Below are 21,556 nucleotides of genomic sequence, written 5' to 3'. Positions count from 1 at the left end.
TGAGGCAAGAAGGCAACAGCAAAGAAAAAGAAAGTCTACAAAGAGTTCAATATTCCAAAGGGTTTTGTGACGATACACTGATTTAAAACCATCCATTGCCAACTAGATGAGCAGTTGTTATAAGTTATACTATATACAGTATCCTGTTTCGTCTTTATTTTTTTACTGAACTATACTAAGTGATAGATTTGTAGTTTTGATACAGTCTCTGGATTACAAAACCCAGGACTCTGCGTGAAAACGTTTACATTGTAAGATGCAAGTTACATATAAATAAGCAATGTATCCTCTCTCTTTAAGCTCATCCAGCCAGTGTAGCGGTGTACGGATATAATTATGCTGATGCCTATGTGATCTTTGGGTGACGGTGGTCTCTGGTGAGCTGGGGGCCTGTGGACAAGGTCATTTCGAGACCACCGAGCGAGGGATGGCACAGAACTCGGAGGTCCCAATGAGCGCTGCTTTTTGGCTTTTCAGAGATTTCCAGTCTTGGGTCTCAGAACCCGGGGGCAGGCGGAAGGTGAATCTCTGGAGCAGAGTAGTGAAGAAAAGGAAGAGCTCCAGCCGAGCCAAGGGCTCCCCGAGACATGCGCGCTTCCCTGGAGAGAGAGGGGAGAGAAAAACCGAGACATTGATGACAGGTTAAAGCCATTGTGCCATCTCCTCTGCCAGTGTGTTTAATCTGGAGTTGGAGCATAATACTGCGGGCAGCTCAGACCTTGATATAGACCCCTCACCCACCTGCATGGAAAGGAGCAGCAGTGGCACCGCGATTTACACACCTGAAACATGTACACAGCTCCCTGACGTGTCCACTGATGTCTCACACGTATGACTCACCTGCAGAGAACGGCATGAAAGCCGGATTTGCCTGGAACTGCCCCTTGCTATCCAGGAATTGCCCTGGGTTGAAATCCTCAGGGGTCTCCCACTGGGTGGGATCAGACAGCACTGACGAGAGGAACGGGATGATTGTGGTCCCCTGTCAGGGAAGAATAAGCCAACGCGTCACTGATTACGTTTTATTATTTTGATCAGTCCGCGGAGATAAAGTTGATTTATTTAAAACAAAGAATAAACTCCGTGCCAGCCATAAGGCTCTGGGTGTCCTGGCCACGTGTGAGATGTATCGGTACCTAGGCCACTGGTGGCTCTGTGAGCTGAAACTCCTTTACCAAAATAATATAGACCTTTACCTTGGGGAGGGTGAACCCTCTAAACTGAGTGTCTGTTGTGGTTGCGCGGTAAAGACCAATTGGTGCCAGATCCAGCACCCTCTGACACTCATGGATCACGGCGTTGGTGTATGGCAGCTGGGCTCTATCCATGATCCCAGGAAGACGCTGGGGACCGATGACCTCATCAATCTCTCTCTGGACCTTTTCTAGAGAAATGTACAACAAATACACTTAGACCCATGGGAAGGGTGTGTAAGGTATAAGTGGATGTGCAGTCTAATATTGTATCTGCCCCATATAGCATTTCGTATATCCACTTCTTTCTTTATAAAATATTTTTTGTAAAAAATGTAATAATTTATTTTGGTGGATGGTATCCTGCGAGCTTAAGGTAAGGAACTGCATTAACATTGAACTCACATGCCCTCGTCGGTAACTTGCAAAACTGAAAGTCTCATGCCCTCACAGAGAACTCACAGATTTAGTGATCTGCGAACATTAGCATGTGAGGTCATGTAGGATTGTCATTGTCAGGAATGTCATTTTAATCACCCCTCGCCAGCCATTCAGCTTCTAGTGAGTTTAGAGCACCCCTTACCTTGGATATCGGGATAATGGGTCATAAGAGATAGGCAGAACTTCAAGGTACTGGACGTGGTCTCGGTAGCAGCTATAAAGAGGCCACCAGACAATGTTAGGATGCTGGTCTCATTGAAGGGGGTCTTGGGGTTTCCTTCTTCCTGGTGGGCAACAACAAGTATACCCTGAGAACAACTTCCACGGGAACCAACATGATTAAATGGCAAAAGATTCTCCCAAAACACTAAGCAAGACAAGGTTCAACAACACAGCTCCGACAGAGCATTCCTCATCATCAACAACACATATAACAGTAACACGGCAGAGGCTGATCTCTCTGTACAATGTCTGAGAGAAGTTTAAATCACAGTTATTTATAAAACATGAAAAATATGTGAAATATGTAAATGTTAGACACAGTAGGATGTGTTTTAACATGTTATCTGTGAAAAAGAGAGAAAAAGAGTCACATGGCGAATTAAGTTAATGATACAGAGGTGGCAGGAAGACAATGGCTCTCCAACTGCCCTCTTCTATCTATGTAGGTTTAATTTTACATCTCTTTTTTACAGATACCCATCAAAACCCCTCTTCCCGCTATCTGCCGCGTTCGCCAAAGAGTTAGCGTTGGGTTTACCTCTTTAATCTTTGCAAGGAAGCTATCGATTAGATCCCTGGGGGACGTCAGGTCTACTTTTTCCTGGTGACGATTAACTTTTTTTCTGACGAAGTGATATATGTCGAACGTGGCTTTGTATAACTTCTTCCTGATGACCGGAAGCTTCATCAGAATTGGAAACGAGTTACAGACCTGAAGGAGCGGGAAATACGGGAAAATCTCACAGAGTTTACAGAATGTTAAAAGTTCAGCCGTTCTATAATATAAATAGTTTTTATGGGAAACGGCGCGTAGAGGCAGCCAGTTATTTAAAAGTTATGGCATTTGGGCTTCTCTGCCTCCAAGAGCAGCAAGAAGCCCAACGTTCTATAGAAAATAGGTCATCTACTGAGCAAAGAAACACAACAAAAGAATTGGAATGTTTTGGGAAACAAGATTAATTCTGATTAGATTTTTTGTTATTTGTAGCCAATCAGTCAGAAGATGAGTAGATTTGGAATTATGGTCACTGACCAAAAAATGAACCAATGACAAAAATCTGCCTGCTGTGAGTCTTCGCCGAACTGGAGCAGAATAAAGAGATACATTTCTTGGAGGAACCACATTTTTTCTTCCTCCTGTACATGCGACACTTGGGCAGCTGGTCTGTGGACGTTACTGGGGAGGGAGGTTTTTGGAGACCTGCTTGTCCTTTGTCTTTGGGGAAGACGAGGTGTGACATCCCTGCCACCAAAGCCAGTACTGTGGAAGGGGTTCCTGAACATGTTCCAACCCAAGGTTCTCCACCAACTTGTTCCGTTACAGAACAAACATCATAAAGTTGGCACAACTTTTCCTGAACTCTATAGAATAATCTCATGTCCTGTAGAAATTCTTATTGAGGATCTGACCATCTAAAGAAACTCAGACATTCATTTACTCTCCTGGCCAATTTATATAGGAGAGCCGACCACCAGCGGAGGTATTTCTGCACACTTTGGGATATTTCTGCTCTTAATCCCATATGGCGGTGGAGGGAATGGGGATAATGACAGGTGATAAAGGATACCTAGGAATGACTCCGGTCACACAGTACAATGACACACGAACCATATGAGACCTAAATGTCTGGTTCTTCCCGTGGAGAATGAACATAACGAGGTGCGACTGAACCCCGTGTCTGGTCCCCATGCTGCGTTGGTGCGTTTTACTTACCGAGTGCGTTCTAGAACCACGGAATACCAGTAAAACACATATAACCATTCTGTTAATTAACCTCACCCAGGTAAGACCCGCGTCCTGAATTAACTATAAATACCAGTATCCGGCCACATGTTCCCAACGGCTATGGTGAAAAATGCCATACCTGATGAAATAGGGACAGCAAGCCATTAGTATGTTTTCTCACGGCCAGTATAAGTTCCTTTAGTCTCCGGTCGTGGTATTCAAACCTCTCCCCAAACAGGATCGAGCTCACAATGTTATTTACTGCAGATCCGAGGAGTCCGATGGAGTTGAAGGCTTTTCCTAAAGAGACAGAGAATAAATGGAAGAGAGTTTAATAAAATAACCCGTCACGGCTGGCGGTGACAGTACAGGGTTGTGTGTCCTCCATGTAGGGTTTGTATGTTCTCCGTCTGTAACTGGATATAAAAGACTTGTTGGCTGCTGGTATGACATTCATCCAGACTTTGTATGTTACTTTGTACCCAATTTCTAACGGTTTGTGTTACTGATTGTATTTGGTGGATAGTGACTCCCCCGATCTAGAGCTGAGACGGCCAGAGCTGCACCTAACTTTCGAGAGATAAAGAGAGTTTCTTTACTATCCTGACGATCGGCTCACCTTTAGTTAAAGACATTGCAGAGATCAGCTGCTCGGCCTCCTCCTGGACTATCTCCTCCATTATCCTCTTCCCCATCCCGAAATTCCTCAGTGAGGTCAGAAGGAAGCGTCTGAATGGGCGCCAGTACCCACTCCCACTCATAAAACCTGTGGGCAGCAGGGACAAGGATCAGCACAGAGATAACCACTCACTTCCCTCCCAGAGCCACTCAAACTCACATCTCCATCTCAAGCAGGGCCACAAACAGTGTATGACCATTAAAGCCTCATGTCCAGTGTTTAAACTCCTGTCTTTTCCAATCACCATTTATCCCCCCCCCAGATTTACCCTGTCCTTTTTACCCCCCCTCATTCTGTTTTTGACCCCTTGTCGCTCCTTCGATCACGTCCCGTCGGTGATTAAATAGAGAACTTCTGTGGGATGCAGTGTCGCGGCCGCTGCGGCTTTCAGAAGGAAATCATCAAGTGCTAAACGCGCTAAACCTCCTTTACAATAAGCTGACATTTCTGCTGACATTATTAAAACTGAACAACCGAGGAGCAGATATCAGGATCTCATCATTAACCCACTAACGACCGAAGCATTTTCAGCATCAGCTGTGTCGCTAGGATCCCCTCCTTCACCTTTCATTTTCCGCACAAGGTATAAAGGATTCATGTTTTATCCCCCATTAAGTCCTTGTCTTGTGGGTCTGTAGTATAGGATACCTTGGTCGGATCCCTGATCATCTCTGATGCCAAAACAAAAGAGGAACTTTTATTTACTCTTCCCTACCTAGAGATTTAATTATCTCTTTCTGGCAGGAACCTCAGCTGACACTTTTCCAAACCAACCATGGAAAACCCATGAACAACGGACATAAAGAAAGGCTTCCATCACTGGCGAAAGGCCTACGAGAAAAGGATTTAACAGTAAGTTATGAATCCCTTTTTCTCACAGCCCTAGTCAATGCAGAACAAATGGGACATTCTGGAGCTGCCGTTAATGAAGAGCAAAGGATGCAAGAAGGACGAGGTAATGGAGAAGCTGCCCTCTATTCTGCCCAAGATGTCTACACAACCCAGGTAGAGTTGGCTTGCAGAGGAAAGGGAGACACTGTGCCCTTAGAGAAGAAAATGTAAGTGATTGTCGACACAACCAATGTGCAACAGTGCTTTCCAGGCTGCTTGCCTAGCAGAACTGGACAGAACGATGAACTTACTAGCGTAATGCTTAGGAGCTACAATCCTGCAACTGTGAGGCATTTTTCAGAAAGATACGGATTTAGTGACTTTCAGAACCCGATAAACTTCTGCATTTTTTAAATCAATCTATTCAGCTCCAATGCTGCATAGACTCTGTGACAGTGTTTGTTTCTGTAGACGTGGCTGGCTGTTGTTTTCCCTTTGTGCTGCTTATGCCTGGATTTTGTTGCATGTATGATTTGTTCTTTCTGGGACATTTTCTTTTCTTTATATATTTGGTGGTTTACTCATTTCTACTGTATGCTTTTTTGATAGGATGTCACATAATAAAAGTACTGACTTTCCTACCTAGAAAAAGACGCTCCAAAGACAAAACATAGAGCCTGCTCCAACTGTAAGAAGACCTTAAGCGAGTCATGCACAAAAATTGTCCGGGCGGATGAAGAACCAGGCTGTTCGTCAGATTCCTCTCATACCACGCTCCAATTTTCTTTCTGGTAATTTTCTGCCATTAGATCATTCAGGGATATGGAGGAAGAAGATACGTCCAGGAAGATTGGCCCTTTCCATGGACATGGAAAACCAAAACCTTCCCAGTCCAGTCTTCTGTTATAGCTGAGCAATTGTGACACGAGAATTGTGAGAAGAGACTAACACTCTCCAAGAGGATTAAAAGTCTGTTTCGCTTTGACCCCAAGATCCTAAGATAGATGCCTTAGTTGCCAAGGCTGCAAGAAAGACAACTATACCGTTGGAAGACACCTCTCACTTCAAGGATCTAATGGATACGAAGGCTGAGGGTACGTTAAAAAGATCCTTTGAGGCAGCAGCGGCTAATTTTATCCCTTCTCTACCAATTGCCTCTGCCTCCTGTGCTTTGAGGTTATGGCTTCAATGGATCATTGAAGATCTGGCATCTACCCCAGAACAGGTGGCTAGAAATAAGTTTGACATTTATTTGGCAGGGTGACAGCCCTTTCACGAGTATCCAGAAGGGCTCTTCGGCTGAAGTCCTGGACCGCAGACGAAGCCTCTAAGAATAATAGCTGCGGAATCTCATTCAAGGAAAAAGAGTTCTTTGGCAGTGAGCTTGAATCCATTCTGGAATGAACTATGGGCAATTTGAATCCAATTTAAGGATAACAAAGGGTACAGGACACCACAAAGCACAGGGAAAAAGACAAGGAATACACAAGATCCGACATGAACAGGACAGGACTCCCCTCTATAGGGGTTCAAGACAGGACACCCCTCTACCAGGGGTTCAAGACAAGACACAAGACAGGACAACAAAGCACAGAGCTGACAAGACTGACCAGGCTACATATGACAAGAGTACACAGAAACCACAGGACCAAACAGGACTAGCCTTGGACTATAAGATAACAATAGGAGATTCTGTCACATCTTATGGCCATAGTATGCTTAGCCCACCACTACACCAAAGTACTCCAATATTCGGTGGGTCCTAACACTAAACCCTGCCTACAGAGGTACTAAACAAACTAAACATGGAATCTAAACACATATCAGAGAGACATACCTGTAGACTGCAGACTGAGACAAACATAACGGGTGCAGCACACCTTATAAAGGAAACAGAAGCTGAAGCCAAGAACAGGACTGGAATCCAGGAATCAGAGTTTCAGGACAGAACATACGGAAATCCAGAAATGGACCACAGCAAGACAGGGGAACATCAGCAAGACAGGAACACACAGAGACATGCAGCTCCACAGCCTGGGTAGAGTGTGACACAGTCATACTATTCCTTTCAAGATAAGCCATCCAACCCCCAGAGGTCGCCCTCAAAGAAGGGGATAGGGTAAGGAGGATATGTACCCTAGGAAGTTCTGACTAGATTACCACCGGTAGGAGGCAGACTGACATGAGATGCTTGGATCCTTCCAATATTACAACACAGTTATCTATTGGAATTAACTTCACCATCTCCCCAATAAATCATATCTTCTAAAGCAAACAGGACTCTCTGTTATCATAAACAAATGAATCCACAAAGCAATCCTTGTTCTAGTTCCTGCTTCAGAACTTTCTCAAGGGACTTATTTTCAAGTCTTCATCATCCCGAAGCCGTGAAGCTGAGATTTGGTATCAACCTCTGTCTCATCAACCACTACATTGTCTAGAACAGGTTCAGAAAGAAAATTTTAAAATCCACAGTGGAGATCCTTTCATTCAGGTACTTCATGGTTTTCATAGATCTTCAGGATGCATGTCTTCATATTCCAATAGGAAAAGACCAACAAAGATTTCTACGGATAGCCATTCCCACCAAGTCTGGCATTCAGCACCTCCAGTTTCAAGCCCTTACATTTTGCATATTTACAGAAGTGATGTAAGGAGGTATGGCATTCCTCAGACAGAAAGGCATAAAAGAAGGCAAGGAAGATTCAGCCATCAGCCAGTCATCTAGATAGGGAATAGCCACGTCTTCTATCAAGCTTCTTCAGTCTCATCTTGACAGAACCTTGTCTCTTTTGAGAAACCTGGGATTGTTGGTCAAAACAGAGAAATCCCAGTTATTCCATTTTAAACGAAGGATTTTTCCGAGCATGATCCGGAGAAGACCTTTCTTCCTATGGATAAATTCCAGAGGCTCAGAGAATTCATTATGTTGCTAAATCAGAAGGCCTTCATTTGATGCACCATGTATCTTCTGGGTTTGACGACTTCTTCCCATTTTGCTGTTCAATGGGAGAGTCTTCAAAAAAAACATAATGGGAGCTCTTCTCCAGTAAGCTTTATTACTCAACACCAAAGAATTGAGGCGGTGGAATGCCTCACTAACAAACAGCGGCTGCTAGAGAACTGTTACGCTCCATCAAAGTGACCAAGTGGAAAGAAAAAACTAATTAAATAAATAAAAACTCCTGCAGGTGGCTTAAAGGACTAGAGGGAGACCTACCAACCGTCCAGAGCACTATATATAATAAAAATAGGCAGCAGGAGACTAAAACAACAAATTCAGCTTCTAATGGAATTTCTCCCAAAGATAGTGGAATAAACACGTTCTACGTACTGTATCCTTTGGTGTAATGCTCTACTGTTGGTAGCACTGGGCGGTCGCTGAATTCCTCGCTGTGATTCACAAGGGCGTCCTTCACCACCTCGTAACCACAGAGAACCACAATGGGCTCCGTCATCTTCCAAATGGTGAAAACGGGGCCATATTTCTTACTGAGCTGCAAACACAGAAACATGGAATTGTGATGGCAGATCAGCCCCATTCGGCCCCCGTCTAGTCACCCGTTTCTCCTGTTGTAAAGACTCCTAATCAGTTGTTGGTCTCGTCTTAGAGTCAAGGTGCATACTCTGTGTGGGCATTGCAGAGGTACCTACCTCGGGGTAGTATTTGCAGGCCGCAGCCTTCGTCACATAAATGGGGTTCCCCAGCAGGGGTAGCGGGGGCGGCCCCGGGGGCAGGGAGCGGGATCTTTTTTGCTGCTTCCAGAAGGAGTTGACAAAGAGGAGGATGAGGAGCACGGAGAGGAAGGAACTCAGGATGAGGAAGACTCCCATGGCTCTGTAAGGGGATAAAACACACGTGGTGGGTACCCCTGGTTATAGCAGGTTCCACACACACAGGGGCAACCCAGCAAGGGGCAACAAGAATGCACTGACGAAGAGTCCCCCAAAGCACAGGTTGTTCCAGGTGTCATCAGCATGAGCCTTTTCATAAAGTCTTTAAAGATTTTTAGGTATCTCACCAAGCGCCTTCCCACATACATGCAGGGACTGTGCAGCAGGGACTCGTGTCCGCCGTATGCTTTTAGAGGCAAAATCTGCTCAGTATAAGCCGGAACCATGTGTTTAACTGGGTGTGGTTAGAGGTGTGACTGGGTGTGGCCATTTCTGTAACTGGGTGGGGCATTTAGAAGAAGAATAATGGGTTTATTTACCACGTTTTATTTATAAAGCTGTTCCTGTTTTTTCTATACACATTATTGGGGCTTTTAGGGCTGTAGAACCCTGTGATACCCTTATAACGTAACGGAGCTCTTATACCCAGGAGAGGAGAGAGATAGACTGTCTAGACTAAGCAGGGACACTTGGCAGGCACTCTGAGGCTGCTATCCCTGTCTCCCTTTCATCCAAAAATTATGAATCTCTGCCAGGTCCGTATCAAAGACTTCAGTCCAAAAGTCAGATAAACACCAAGTCCAAGGGAAATAACCCTTTCATTGCCTGGGGAAGCCCTTCATTTCTTTAAAAGGTTAAATGTCATAACATTTATCACCCATGGGGCATTATAACCTCTCCCTTATCCATATCCCCCCCCCCCCCCGGGATTTCATACTTTCCCTGATCCATATCCCCCCCCCCCGATCCATACATCCCAGGTGACTTCACGCTCTCCCTGATCCATATACCCCCCGGGGATTTTGCACTCTCTCTGATCCATACACCCCGGGGATTTCACACGCTCCCTGATCCATATACCCCCTCTGGATTTTGCGTTCTCTCTGATCCATACACCCCGGGGATTTCACACTCTCCCTGATCCATATACCCCCCCGGGATTTTGCGTTCTCCCTGATCCATATACCCCCTCGGGATTTTGCGTTCTCTCTGATCCATACACCCCGGGGATTTTGCACTCTCCCTGATCCATACATTGGCTGTGTGATGTAGCTCTTTACCTGCGTATCCCGTACGGCTCGGAGTGACCGCTGTGTGCTGCGCTCTCCCGGGGCAGACAGGCTTTTGAAAGGTAATTGTTATCCCGTGTTTATATATAACCGTGACCTGTGCACACGCGGCTTCTGGGAAGGACTTTACACCAAAGAAAGAAGTGGTCAACCTAGCCTGGCTGTGCAAACAGCAGCCCATGGGCCAAGTGCCCCCCCCCCATCCCTGGTTTTCTTTTTGGGAAACAGATCAATCTAGAAATCAGAGCATTACCGAACCCCAAAAAAGAAGCCCTTGTTATTGATACAAAATGTGAGAAATCTCCATAACTCCAGGCTGTCGGAGCTACAATTCAGCAGCTTCCATCCAGTCTATCATCAAGCTAATCCCATGTATTCTGGTACCAGAGAAAGGGGGAGTTCTATTGGGCTGAGATACAAAGATAACCGGACAGACGCTGGAACGCAGAGAGCCACAAACATCCACCGAGATTGCACACACTAACACAACAAGATACTAACACTCCCAAACACACACACTAACGCAACCAGACACACTTACTCATATGCACACAGACACAAACTAAAATATCCACGCTAACATACACGCACACAGACATTCACACTAACACACACCTGGACACTAACACACATGCACAGAGACACACACTAGCACAGATGTAATTGTGCTGATGCCTTTGTGATTATTAAGCTGACATCTTTGGGTGCTGCCAGTCTCTGATAAGTGGGACGCCTATGTACAAGGACACAGTCATTTTGAGTCCACCGGTCAGGGGGGAGGTCCAATGAGCGCTGCTTTTTGGCTTTTCAGAGATTTCCAGTCTTGGGTCTCAGAACCCGGGGGCAGGCGGAAGGTGAATCTCTGGAGCAGAGCGGGGAAGAAAAGGAAGAGCTCCAGCCGAGCCAAGGGCTCCCCGAGACATGCGCGCTTCCCTGGAGAGAGAGAGGGGAGAGAAAAAACGAAACCTAGACATTGATGACGGGTAAAAGCCATTCGGCCATCTCCTCTGTCAGTGTGTTTAATCTGGAGTTGGAGCATAATACTGCGGGCAGCTCAGACCTTGATATAGACCCCTCACCCACCTGCATGGAAAGGAGCAGCAGACACACTGGATACATCGTTGTTATTAGTACTATTACAACAGAGTAGTATGGTGAGATTTATTTTGTTATCCTCCAATTCTTGCCGCTCGACGCGTTGTTGCTGTGTGGATTGGGAAAAGTTCACAGGTTGGGTGCTGTTGTGTAAATTTTGGATATCATGAACACATTTTGGTGAACCTCAGATGTTTATGCAATCTGATTCAATCTATAGGTTGCATCATAATATGTGCCAAACCCATAAAGCCAGTGATTTATACCCATACCTGGGAGCTTGTGGGCTCTGGCTATGTCAGGGAACTGGGTCCATACGGACGACTGTAATGACCCAGCGCACCCGAAGATGGAGTTCAGGAGTTCAGTATGCAGTAGCGGAGTCTCAGGACAGGGCCTGGTGCAGGACAAACGGCACTCACCCAGGAGTTGAGCATCTAGGGTTGTGCAGCCAGATACCAGCGCCCTAATATCGCAGCGGATATAAACCAGAATGAAGGTAATTCCTGCAGGCACCCTGGAACAGGCATGAGACATAGCACAAGACTCATGTGCGGGATGCTGCAGGCTGGGAGTGTGGAAGCTAAGCAGAGAATATGGCTGAAACATAACAAGCAAGGGATAGGGAGACCAGGCAAGAAACATAAGAGACAGACGCACATGGATACAGGAACTAGCCTAGAACTATGAGATAACAATTGGAGATTCCGTCACATCTTATGGCCATAGTATGCTTAGCCCACCACTACGCCAAAGTACTCCAATGACGGTGGGTCCTAACGCTAATCCCTGCTGACAGAGGTACGAAACAAATCAAACATGTAAACCAAACACATAGCACTGAGACATACCTTAGACTGCAGACTGAGACAAACAGAACACACAGGTGGGGCGCACCTTATAAAGGAAACAGAGCTGAAGCAAAGAGCTGAAGCAGAAGCAAGGAATGGAAGATCAGAACAGAGCAACAGGAAATCCAGGAATGGATCGAAGTAAAAGAAGGAAACTGAAACAAGACAGATATGCAGCTCCGCAGCCTGGGTAGGATCATGACAGGCTACCCGGAGCTTACACTCCCCGAAATGTGCGGGGAGTGGTTTGCGTTAGGACCCTGCTCCTGTAACCTGGGTGTTGCACCAGAGAACTAAAGAAGCGGCACCTCTCAGGGCTCCGTAAGTGGAGTGTGTGTTAGTGATTATGAGTAAAAGTGTGTGTTATTTATGTGTTTACATATGTTGTATGTTGGAAGGGGGGCAAAGAAGGCACAGGCAAGTTGTTTGGGGGCAATGATGGCACAGACGAGCTATTGAAGTTGATGGGCTCTGGGGCAATTTTTGCACAAGCACTCTGTGGTTTCTAGTTATGCCCCTGCTCTTCATTTGATTAAGCGGTGCTTCTTCCCGAGTTCTCTGGGTCAAACCGGAGAGTTCCCAGGTATGAGTAAATCCAGGCTGTGCTCAGGCTGGTCTGTGAAGACCTTGAGTCTTGGGTGACTTCTCTTTCTATGGTGCTCGGAGCCTCTGGTGTTGTTCCCAATGCCCTTCTGAGCTGTGCTCATGTACTGACCCTTGGGCTCCTGAAGCTTGGTGGTTTGATGTTGAAACACAAACACACAGAAGAAAGCCCTGCGCTCAAACTCCCATCATTCTTGGGCGGCAAAATAGTTACCTGCGCACTCTCCCAAACACCTGTGCTTATTTAGACAAATGGAGGTTTTTAGTTTCACTCCAATGGCCATTCACATCACGCCAAACCTCTTAGAGTCCTACACTAAACAATTCACCTCGCTGCTGTGAGCTAAAGGTAAAAGTCTCTAATGAGACAAAGAGGGGTATTCTCTAAACCCCTACACATTTATTAGCCCTAAATAGGGTGCCGCCCACCCCATGTGGTCCCTATTTAGGGCTAATAAATGTGTAGGGGTTTAGAGAATACCCCTCTTTGTCTCATTAGAGACTTTTACCTTTAGCTCACAGCAGCGAGGTGAATTGTGTAGGGGTTTGATGTTGGGCAGGACATTCAGTGCTGGACACAACGTATGAGCTTCATAGGGCTGCTTGTTGTTGCCTTCCCCCTGACCCCGTAGAGTTAAAAGTTACCGCTGGGGCAGTATAGCGCTGTATATGCTGTATCAGGAGTCAGCGCTTCAATACGTTCCAGTATTAAATAATAAAGGAATGAAGAAATTATTGAAATCATACATTCAGAAATGAAATGGAACTTTGTACGCGGCGCCAACCTTTCCCAAAGCAACTGGAGTAACAAACGATGCTGTTTATGGATTATACATCGATTCTGGCGCAGAGCTTGGAAACGGCTCTTATCGCTATAGCAACCAGTGCAACGGTCCAGCCAGGAGGAATATTTCATTGGTTGCTGACGCTGCGTCACATTTCATAAATAACCCTCTATGTTTGCAGCGCGTTTCAGTCTTTTCACTTTAGTATTTAGCGGCAGGCGGGAGAAGCGGGTGTGAATGTGTGCGCTCGGCTATCAAGAGAAAGCCACGTGTTTCCAATTGGCAGCAAACATTTCGGGGCAAAAGCCACATAAAGGGACAATCAAGTTTCTATAAAGCATTTACCTTAGAAACACGCATCTCATCCAGGAGGCCACGGAAAATGGACGCGGCTGCACCAAGATGGAGTTGGGGCTGAGGTAAGGTGGAGGGGGTTATATATTAAGGAAAGGGGCAACTGCAGGGGAAGAGATCGCTCTCAAAGCTGATGGAGAGCCGAGGACTCTGGCATAATAGAGCCCATTTGAAACGGTGCACAGGACTCGCTGGCATCTTAATCCAGTTTGGGACCCAAACTAAAGCACCTTCTTTATGTGACTAAAGGGTGAGCCTAATGCCCAAACATCCCACGGATTCCAATAATTCACACCCGCCAACATTTCAGGGATTAATGGGGACACCTGTGCTGAGGGATGTGGAGAGATGCGGGGAGGGCCGGTCCCACCTTACCGAATAACCCACCTTGCAAAGCCATGTGGGAGATGCAATGGAGGTTTGTGCTGCCCAGAATAATGTGATAGATTAGTACTTGAGAGCAGGGTCATTAATCATATCCCACACTGATGTCATTTTAAAAGCCTACAATTTACTAGTCACTAATAATTAAATAAAATATTATTATTACTGGAAAAGGTGCGATTGTTGTGTACAGTGTCACCCGGATTGTGTTAATTGGGAGGTACAGAAAGTAGATTTGTGACATTTAGTTTTATTTGGGACATTCTTGTCTCCATATTTCAGAGTGTATGAAACGTGTCACGGTGTATGATGTCACAAGGGCAGAAACTGTATTGTGAGGTCACACCCACTCACAGCTCCCGGTGAAAACGGCATCCAGAGTTCAATAGAATTGAAGAGACAAAAAACCAAAAGTGTGTTTTGTTTCCTTCATTTATTGTGATTGTCATTGGAAACGAGAGATCGGGAGTCACTTGGCCGGGGCTCAGTCCATCCTTCAATTCATCCAGTCTGGGGTTACAAAGGTAAAGCCAGACAGTTCCTTTCTATCGGATGAAGAGGAAAAGCCAGACAGTTCCTTTCTATCGGATGAAGAGGAAAAGTTCTCTGGGATCCGCAGAACCGATGGATACATGCAGCGTTTATTCCGGTGGAGATCTAATCTTACTGTCGGCCGGTACGGGGGGGTCGCACGTCGGCTCTCGATGTCGTCCCACTTGATCTTTCGAAAGAACGGATGCCGTCTGATATCTCCTTTCAGTCCGAGGCGACGCTCAGGATCTTTCTCCAAGAGTTGCTTCAAGATGTCACGTGCTTTCCTGCTCAGGTTCTTGCTAAGCCGGGGGCTGCCATGCACGATATCTCTGAAGCGAGCCTCCCTGCATTTGCCGGCAAAGAAAGGGTAATCTTCGGTCAGCATGCGGTTAAGCAACACCCCGAAGGACCACCAGTCCACGGCAACGCCATATGCTTTCTTGAGATGTACTTCTGGGGCCATGTACATAAATGTGCCGCAAGGTTCTGTGACCTCTGCAGTCCCGAAAACATTTTCTGCAACAATTCCAAAATCGCAGATCTTTGCATGGCCTTCTGCATCAAACAAGACGTTGTCCGCCTTCAGGTCGCGATGTATTATTCCCCGAGAGTGGAGGAACTGGACGCCGCACACGATTTCCGCTGAATAAAAGGCAGCTGCGGACTGAGTGAAGGAGCGGTAAATCTTCAGATAGAACTCAAAGCTCCCTCCAGCCATATACTCCATGACAAGGACTGCGCAGGTCTGTGTTTGGAAGGCTGCGTATCCATGGCACAGGAATGGGCTGTTCCGAGCCACCTCCAGGGTCCTCCTCTCCTTCATAATGCTCTCGGGTCTCATGGCATTCTTGCTGATGACCTTAAGCGCTACCGGGGAGTCCCTGGCAGGGACAGAAGCCAACACGACCTTTCCAAAGGCTCCTTTTCCCAGCACGGAATGGAAGGTGAAGTCAAAGATTGACATGGGGAGAAGACTCCTAAATCTTTTGGCAGGGACGATACTCTCCTGCTGACTCCTCTGTCTTTTGATGGGGACCATTCCCTTCATCAGCATGCATTGCTTCAGGTGTTGATGTCCTTTTTGTTCCCCCTGCTGCCCCAGATCCTGGCTGCCATCATCTTTGTTATTAGCAGTTACTCTTCTCCTCTCCTTCATAATGCTCTCAGGTCTCATGGCGTTCTTGCTGATGACCTTAACCGCTACCGGGGAGTCCCTGGCAGGGACGGAAGCCAACACGGCCTTTCCAAAGGCTCCTTGTCCCAGCACGGAATGGAAGGTGAAGCCGGATTCTGACACGGGGAGAAGGATGCGAAATCTTTTAGCAGGAACGATACTCTCCTCCTGACTCCTGCGTCTTTTGATGGGAACCTTTCCCTTCATCAGCTTGCGTTGCTTCCGGTGTTCAGGTCTTTTTTGTTCCCCCTGCTGCCCCAGATCCTGGCTGCCATCATCTCTGTCATTAGCAGTTACTCTTCTCCTCTTCCTTCCTCTACATCTTTCTTCCTCTGAACTGCTACTCTCTCTCTTTCTTTTGAGTATGACTCTACTGGCCAAGTGCTCCGTGCTGTCATCTCTCCTCCTCGGCCGCCTTACAGCGTGTCTGAAAGCTTTTCTTACTCGTTTGCAGAATGTTCTCAGTTTTTTGGGGCAGCATCTCTTTAAACTCCACCGAAGTCCAGAAAGGAGGCAGCAATCCTCCACAGCGCTTACTTCGCTTTTCTCCTCCATAATGGTTTGAAATAGTTGGTAGCAACACTTTAAGTTCGCTATGGAATAGCACCTTAAGTGTCGAGCGCCCAACTGCACTAAAGGGAAAGAGGAGCGGCTTGCAGCTTTATAGGCTCACACCGATGATGTCACAGAGATCTATGATGTCACAGAGACCTATGATGTCACAGAGACCTATGATGTCACAGAGACTGATGATGTCACGGAACACTGAGGCTGCTGTGCTGCTGGTTTGCCAACAGTGACCATGAATAACCGAGAATTGCGTTTCACGCACAGATTTCAGTTTATTATTAGTTTTCATTTATTATTTGATGTATTTACACATTCATGTTTCACCTTGATAAGGGCGTTTGTTCACCCGAAAACGGTCGGTATTTCCAGAAATAAAAAAAGAACAGCTTTGACTGTTATCCTGGCTGATGTTGCTACTTTCTCCTCATTTATGATTGAGGGTGATACATTTGTATCCGGTGAGTACCCACTCACTCCTCTGTGTCCCCCGTCTCTCTCACTGAGTGCCTTCTTGTATATTCATTGTTGCTGCCTACAGAGTGGAGTCCGCTTTATAAGCAGCTCCGGTGATCCTTTGCTATTTATTATTTTATGTATTTCACCAGAAGCACAAACACCGCGTAGGTTGGGTAACCGCTGATATCCGCTGTTTATTAAAACTGTTATTAATTATTAATTCAGACAAATTAATCACAAAAGAAGAAAACTGACAATATGGAGAAAATCTTCAGAAAAAACAATCCTAAATTTCATAAAAAAAACTGATGATGAAATCTCAAACTGTCATTCCTAAAATCACTTGAAAGAAATAAAGAGAAATCCTGTTTAGATGCTAAATAACTAAATTATGTAAAATCTGGCTAAATATCCTGTTTTCTTTGATTTATGATGATATTTAAAAATGGAAATGCATTCTGTCACACAGCGCATGATTGTAAATGGAGATATGCATTATGCTGTATCAGGGCCGCTCTGATTACCCGGCGGCCAAGGCAGCCGTCTGGGGCTCTCAATCAGGCGGCAGCGGGCGAGGGCAGAGCGGGCCGGTTGGGGGGTCACAGAATGAAGGGAGCGCGAGGTATGGGGTTGCGCGTAGATGGGCATCACGCTGAATATCTCGTTTCCAACAATGTCGGGTTTTAGCAGAATTTCCGTTGGATGAAATGGAGCGTCTCTGAACACGGACTATTTATCTATAGCTATATCTGGAATGGGGTAATCTGATTGACTGGGGTAGTCTGACTGGGGTAATCTGACTGAATGGGGTAATCTGATCGAATGGGGTAATCTGACTGAATGGGGTAATCTGACTGAATGGGGTAATCTGACTGATTGGGGTAATCTGACTGACTGGGGTAATCTGATTGAATGGGGTAATCTGACTGAATGGGGTAATCTGAATGGGGTAATCTGACTGAATGGGGTAATCTGACTGATTGGGGTAATCTGACTGATTGGGGTAATCTGACTGAATGGGTTAATCTGACTGAATGGGTTAATCTGACTGAATGGGTTAATCTGACTGAATGGGGTAATCTGAATGGGGTAATCTGACTGAATGGGTTAATCTGACTGAATGGGTTAATCTGACTGAATGGGGTAATCTGAATGGGGTAATCTGATTGACTGGGGTAATCTGACTGAATGGGGTAATCTGAATGGGGTAATCTGACTGAATGGGGTAATCTGAATTATTTGCCTTTTTGGGGCAAAACAAATTCTCCCTCTAATGGGTTTATCTGCTCAGGCTAACCGTTAGGGCCACAGCATGATAAAGAGAACTGATGCAGCTGCGCAGGTCCGAGAGAACATGAAGTCTCCGGCCGTCAGCGATAACGTTTATTGCATCGACGTAGAGAAAGATGTAGAGTCGCAGAATGTTTTGGGGCCTCAGAGGTCTCTTGTTCAGTTGCAGTTAAATGCAGATGAATGGAAGGTGTTGACTTGAGGTATCCTATTCTATTTAATGTATTCGCGCGCCCGCCGGGAAGCAGCGTTATTTTCGTTTGTTACTCTTAGTGCTGATAAATGGATTTGTGTAATTGACAGACAGACAAATAATTGGCTTTTTTTAAAGGTGACAGTAATGGCAGAATATATGGCTGGAAAAAAATAACCTCTGTGAAAACAGGTGGGGGAGGGGAAATTTTCCGTTCTTTCCTCGTGCTTAAAAGGAGCAAGCTGCAGATCTGGGGCGCGCCGGCTCCTGGGCTGCTCCACTCGCCCTACTGGGTGACTGGGCTTACTGGGGGCTCTACGGCTCCCAATTGGCTCGTTGGGGAGATTAGAAATCTCCTTTCACACCAGACCAGATTCACTACCAAGGTCTGCGCAGACCTCCAATAGTATTGTTTGGGTGTGAAGTAATACAGAGCACCGGGGTATGACATCATACAGGACCTCTGCACAAGTAGATGATGAATAAAGGAGAAGGTCATCCTTGGTTTGGCTGGAATATTTCTTAAATGGGGAGAAATAATAGAGCTCATGATTTCAGATGTCTGTTTCCATGGTGAATATATATATGATTTCTGTGTTAATTCTGTAAATACGGTTTTGTTGGTTCCTATAGTGTACGGGTCTGTAAAAAGTGACGGATCTGCTGTAATTGAGCCACCGTTTCCATGTAACCTGAAAATACCGTAATGACTCCTGTAATCGTGGCTATAGTTTTAGAATACCGGATGTCATAGAGTTTGGATTTCTAAAGATTGCAAATTTAACATTTTCCAATTTCATCAATTCATATGAATCTATTGGACGGCCAGGGCCGAGGAGGACGTCCCATCTCCTGATTAAAGAATTGGGGAGAGGTTGTCACTAGAAGCTTCGTCATCTTGCTCTATGATAGCTGACATAACTTCCCGGCGAACTTCCACCAAAATGATGGAACATCTGGTGATCTTCTCTCCCATGATTGGAGGATGGGGAGGGAGTAGAGGAAGTGATGCTCCGCCATTTTGGCAGAAGTTTGACAGGAAGTTAAGTCAGTTTTGATGAGGATGAAGAAAGAAGGAAGAAAAGAGGAGAGAGGAGAACAAGAAGACATGGAGGCAGAAGTGTTCGGCAGAGAAGGTGGGAGACGCTCTGTCAGGACCCCAGTGGAACTCACCTTTTTTTTTTTTATTTATATTTTTTATTATTTCCGTATTTTCACAACAATTAGAATCCATCTCGAAAACATCATCTACTGATGAAAAGATGGATGAACTACAGAACCAATTCATTCTGGGATGCATTCAATTTATCCTAACACATAATTATTTTTTGTTACATCTGGTCAAATAATCCTTTTGGTGCAAATCTGGTTCTCTGGAAACGCTATATAGACGACGTTCTTATTATTTGGCAAGGTTCTATGGAAGAACTGAATGCTTTCATCTCTTATTTAAACCACAATACTTACAATTTGAAATTCACTTCGAATACTGATCCCTATTCTATCGATTTTCTGGATCTAACTTTAAGGGGGACAATGAAAAAATCAATACGAAAACGTATTTTAAACCTACAGATGCGGACGGGTTTATACATTACTCCAGTCGCCATCATTCACAATGGCTGAATAATATCCCTAAGGGTCAGTTAGCCCGTATTCGCAAAGTGAACACCTTATAAGTAAGTTTAAGGAAAGACATTATCCCGAAAATCTTTTAACAAATAGCTTTCGGGAAATTAAGAACAAAAAAAGAGATGATTTTTTAAACGGAAATAAGAGACAAAAAAGAAATGAGGATTTTAATTTTGCTTTTTTTTGTTTAATGACAAAGCGTACCATATAAAAAAAAGCAATAAATAAGTGTTGGCCTATACTTCAGGGTGATGTCATACTCCAAGACCACCTCCCACAAAAAACAAAAATAATTTATAAGAAACTACATAATTTGAAAACCATTTTAGCTCCCAGTGCTCTTCCAAAAGAAAATCCTACCAGAGACGAATCTTTTTTACCATATAAACCCTCTGGTTTTTTCAGATGTGGTAGATGCAAATTTTGTAATACATGTGCTCTACAGAAGAAAAAAACAAATTCTATGGAACGTGATATTCTTGGCTTTTTATTTAACCAAACAAATGAAAAAAAACATTTTTTCAAATTGATTTAAAATTTTTATAGGCACTAAGAGTGGGATAGTTCTAAACAAATAAATTAATCTAGGTATGACTTATGATTTTAATATATTTAGTCTTCCAAGCCATGAAATTTCTAGTCTTTGCCAAGCCAATAAATGGATTTTCAAATCTTCAAGAAGACTAATATAGTTGTTTTTTATTAAGTCAGGAAGATTGTTATAAATTTTAATTCCTAGATAATTAATATAAGTTTGCGTTCCAAAGAATGCTATCTTATTTTTTAAGTTTTGTAATTGAGGTATTTCCATATTGAAGTTGATAATTTGTGTCTTGTCTATATTTAGTTTATAATTAGAATATAGACCATATTCCTTTATACGTTCTATCGCTTCCGGAATTGAAGACTCTGGGGAGGTAAGAATAAGGAGAATATCATCCGCATATAATGCAATCTTGTGTTCCAGTGGACCTGTTATTACTCCTTTAATTTTTATGGATTGGCGAATTATTACTGCCAAAGGTTCAATCGAGAGAATATAAAGCAGAGGAGCTAGTGGGCATCCTTGTCTCGTACCATTGTTAATATTGAAAATATTGGAGTCTGAGTTAGCTCCTGATATATCGAAGGCCTTTTCAGCGTCTAAAGCTATTAAAGTGGCGGATGATTTGGTATTTTGTAATTCGTAGATAAGGTTTAAAATTCTACGCGTATTATCTTCCCCATTCCTCCCCTTAAGGAATCCCGTTGGGTCTGGGTGTATTAATTCCCGCATTACATCGTTTAATCTCTCGGCTAAGCTTTTAGAGAAGATTTTAATGTCTAAATTTATTAGTGAAATGGGGCGATAGTTTGTAACTTTAGTTAAATCTTTACCTGGTTTGGGGATGGGGGTTATCGTAGCCTGTAACATTTTGCTTGGAAATGTTTTCTTTATTGGTATCTCTATAAACATTCTTAACAGAAGTGGGGAAATAACTTGGTCCAGGAGCTGGTAAAAAGGGGCGGAAAACCCATCTGGGCCCGGAGCTTTGGATTTAGGTAAATTGCGTATCGTATTCCTTATTTCTGAGAGTTG

General features: G+C 44.6%; 1 protein-coding gene across 1 annotated transcript; it reads right to left on the bottom strand.

Moving 5' to 3' along the window:
* Positions 1-402: 402 nt before the first annotated feature.
* Positions 403-9,213, bottom strand: LOC149271113 (cytochrome P450 2C20-like). The gene is made up of 10 exons (XM_089507613.1): positions 9,134-9,213; positions 8,747-8,930; positions 8,427-8,589; positions 4,202-4,348; positions 3,722-3,882; positions 2,395-2,568; positions 1,777-1,918; positions 1,197-1,384; positions 841-982; positions 403-599 (listed from the first exon to the last, which is right to left on the bottom strand). Exons 1-10 carry the CDS (start codon positions 9,211-9,213, stop codon positions 403-405), a joined length of 1,578 nt encoding a protein of 525 aa, XP_089363739.1.
* Positions 9,214-21,556: the final 12,343 nt, after the last annotated feature.

The sequence above is a fragment of the Sceloporus occidentalis genome, unplaced genomic scaffold (assembly GCF_023333645.1).
Source record: "Sceloporus occidentalis isolate IW3139 unplaced genomic scaffold, rSceOcc1.0.p SCAF_561, whole genome shotgun sequence".
NCBI lineage: Eukaryota > Metazoa > Chordata > Lepidosauria > Squamata > Phrynosomatidae > Sceloporus > Sceloporus occidentalis.
Note: the sequence above shows the minus strand (reverse complement) of the source record. Positions and strands in the feature narration are given on the sequence as shown.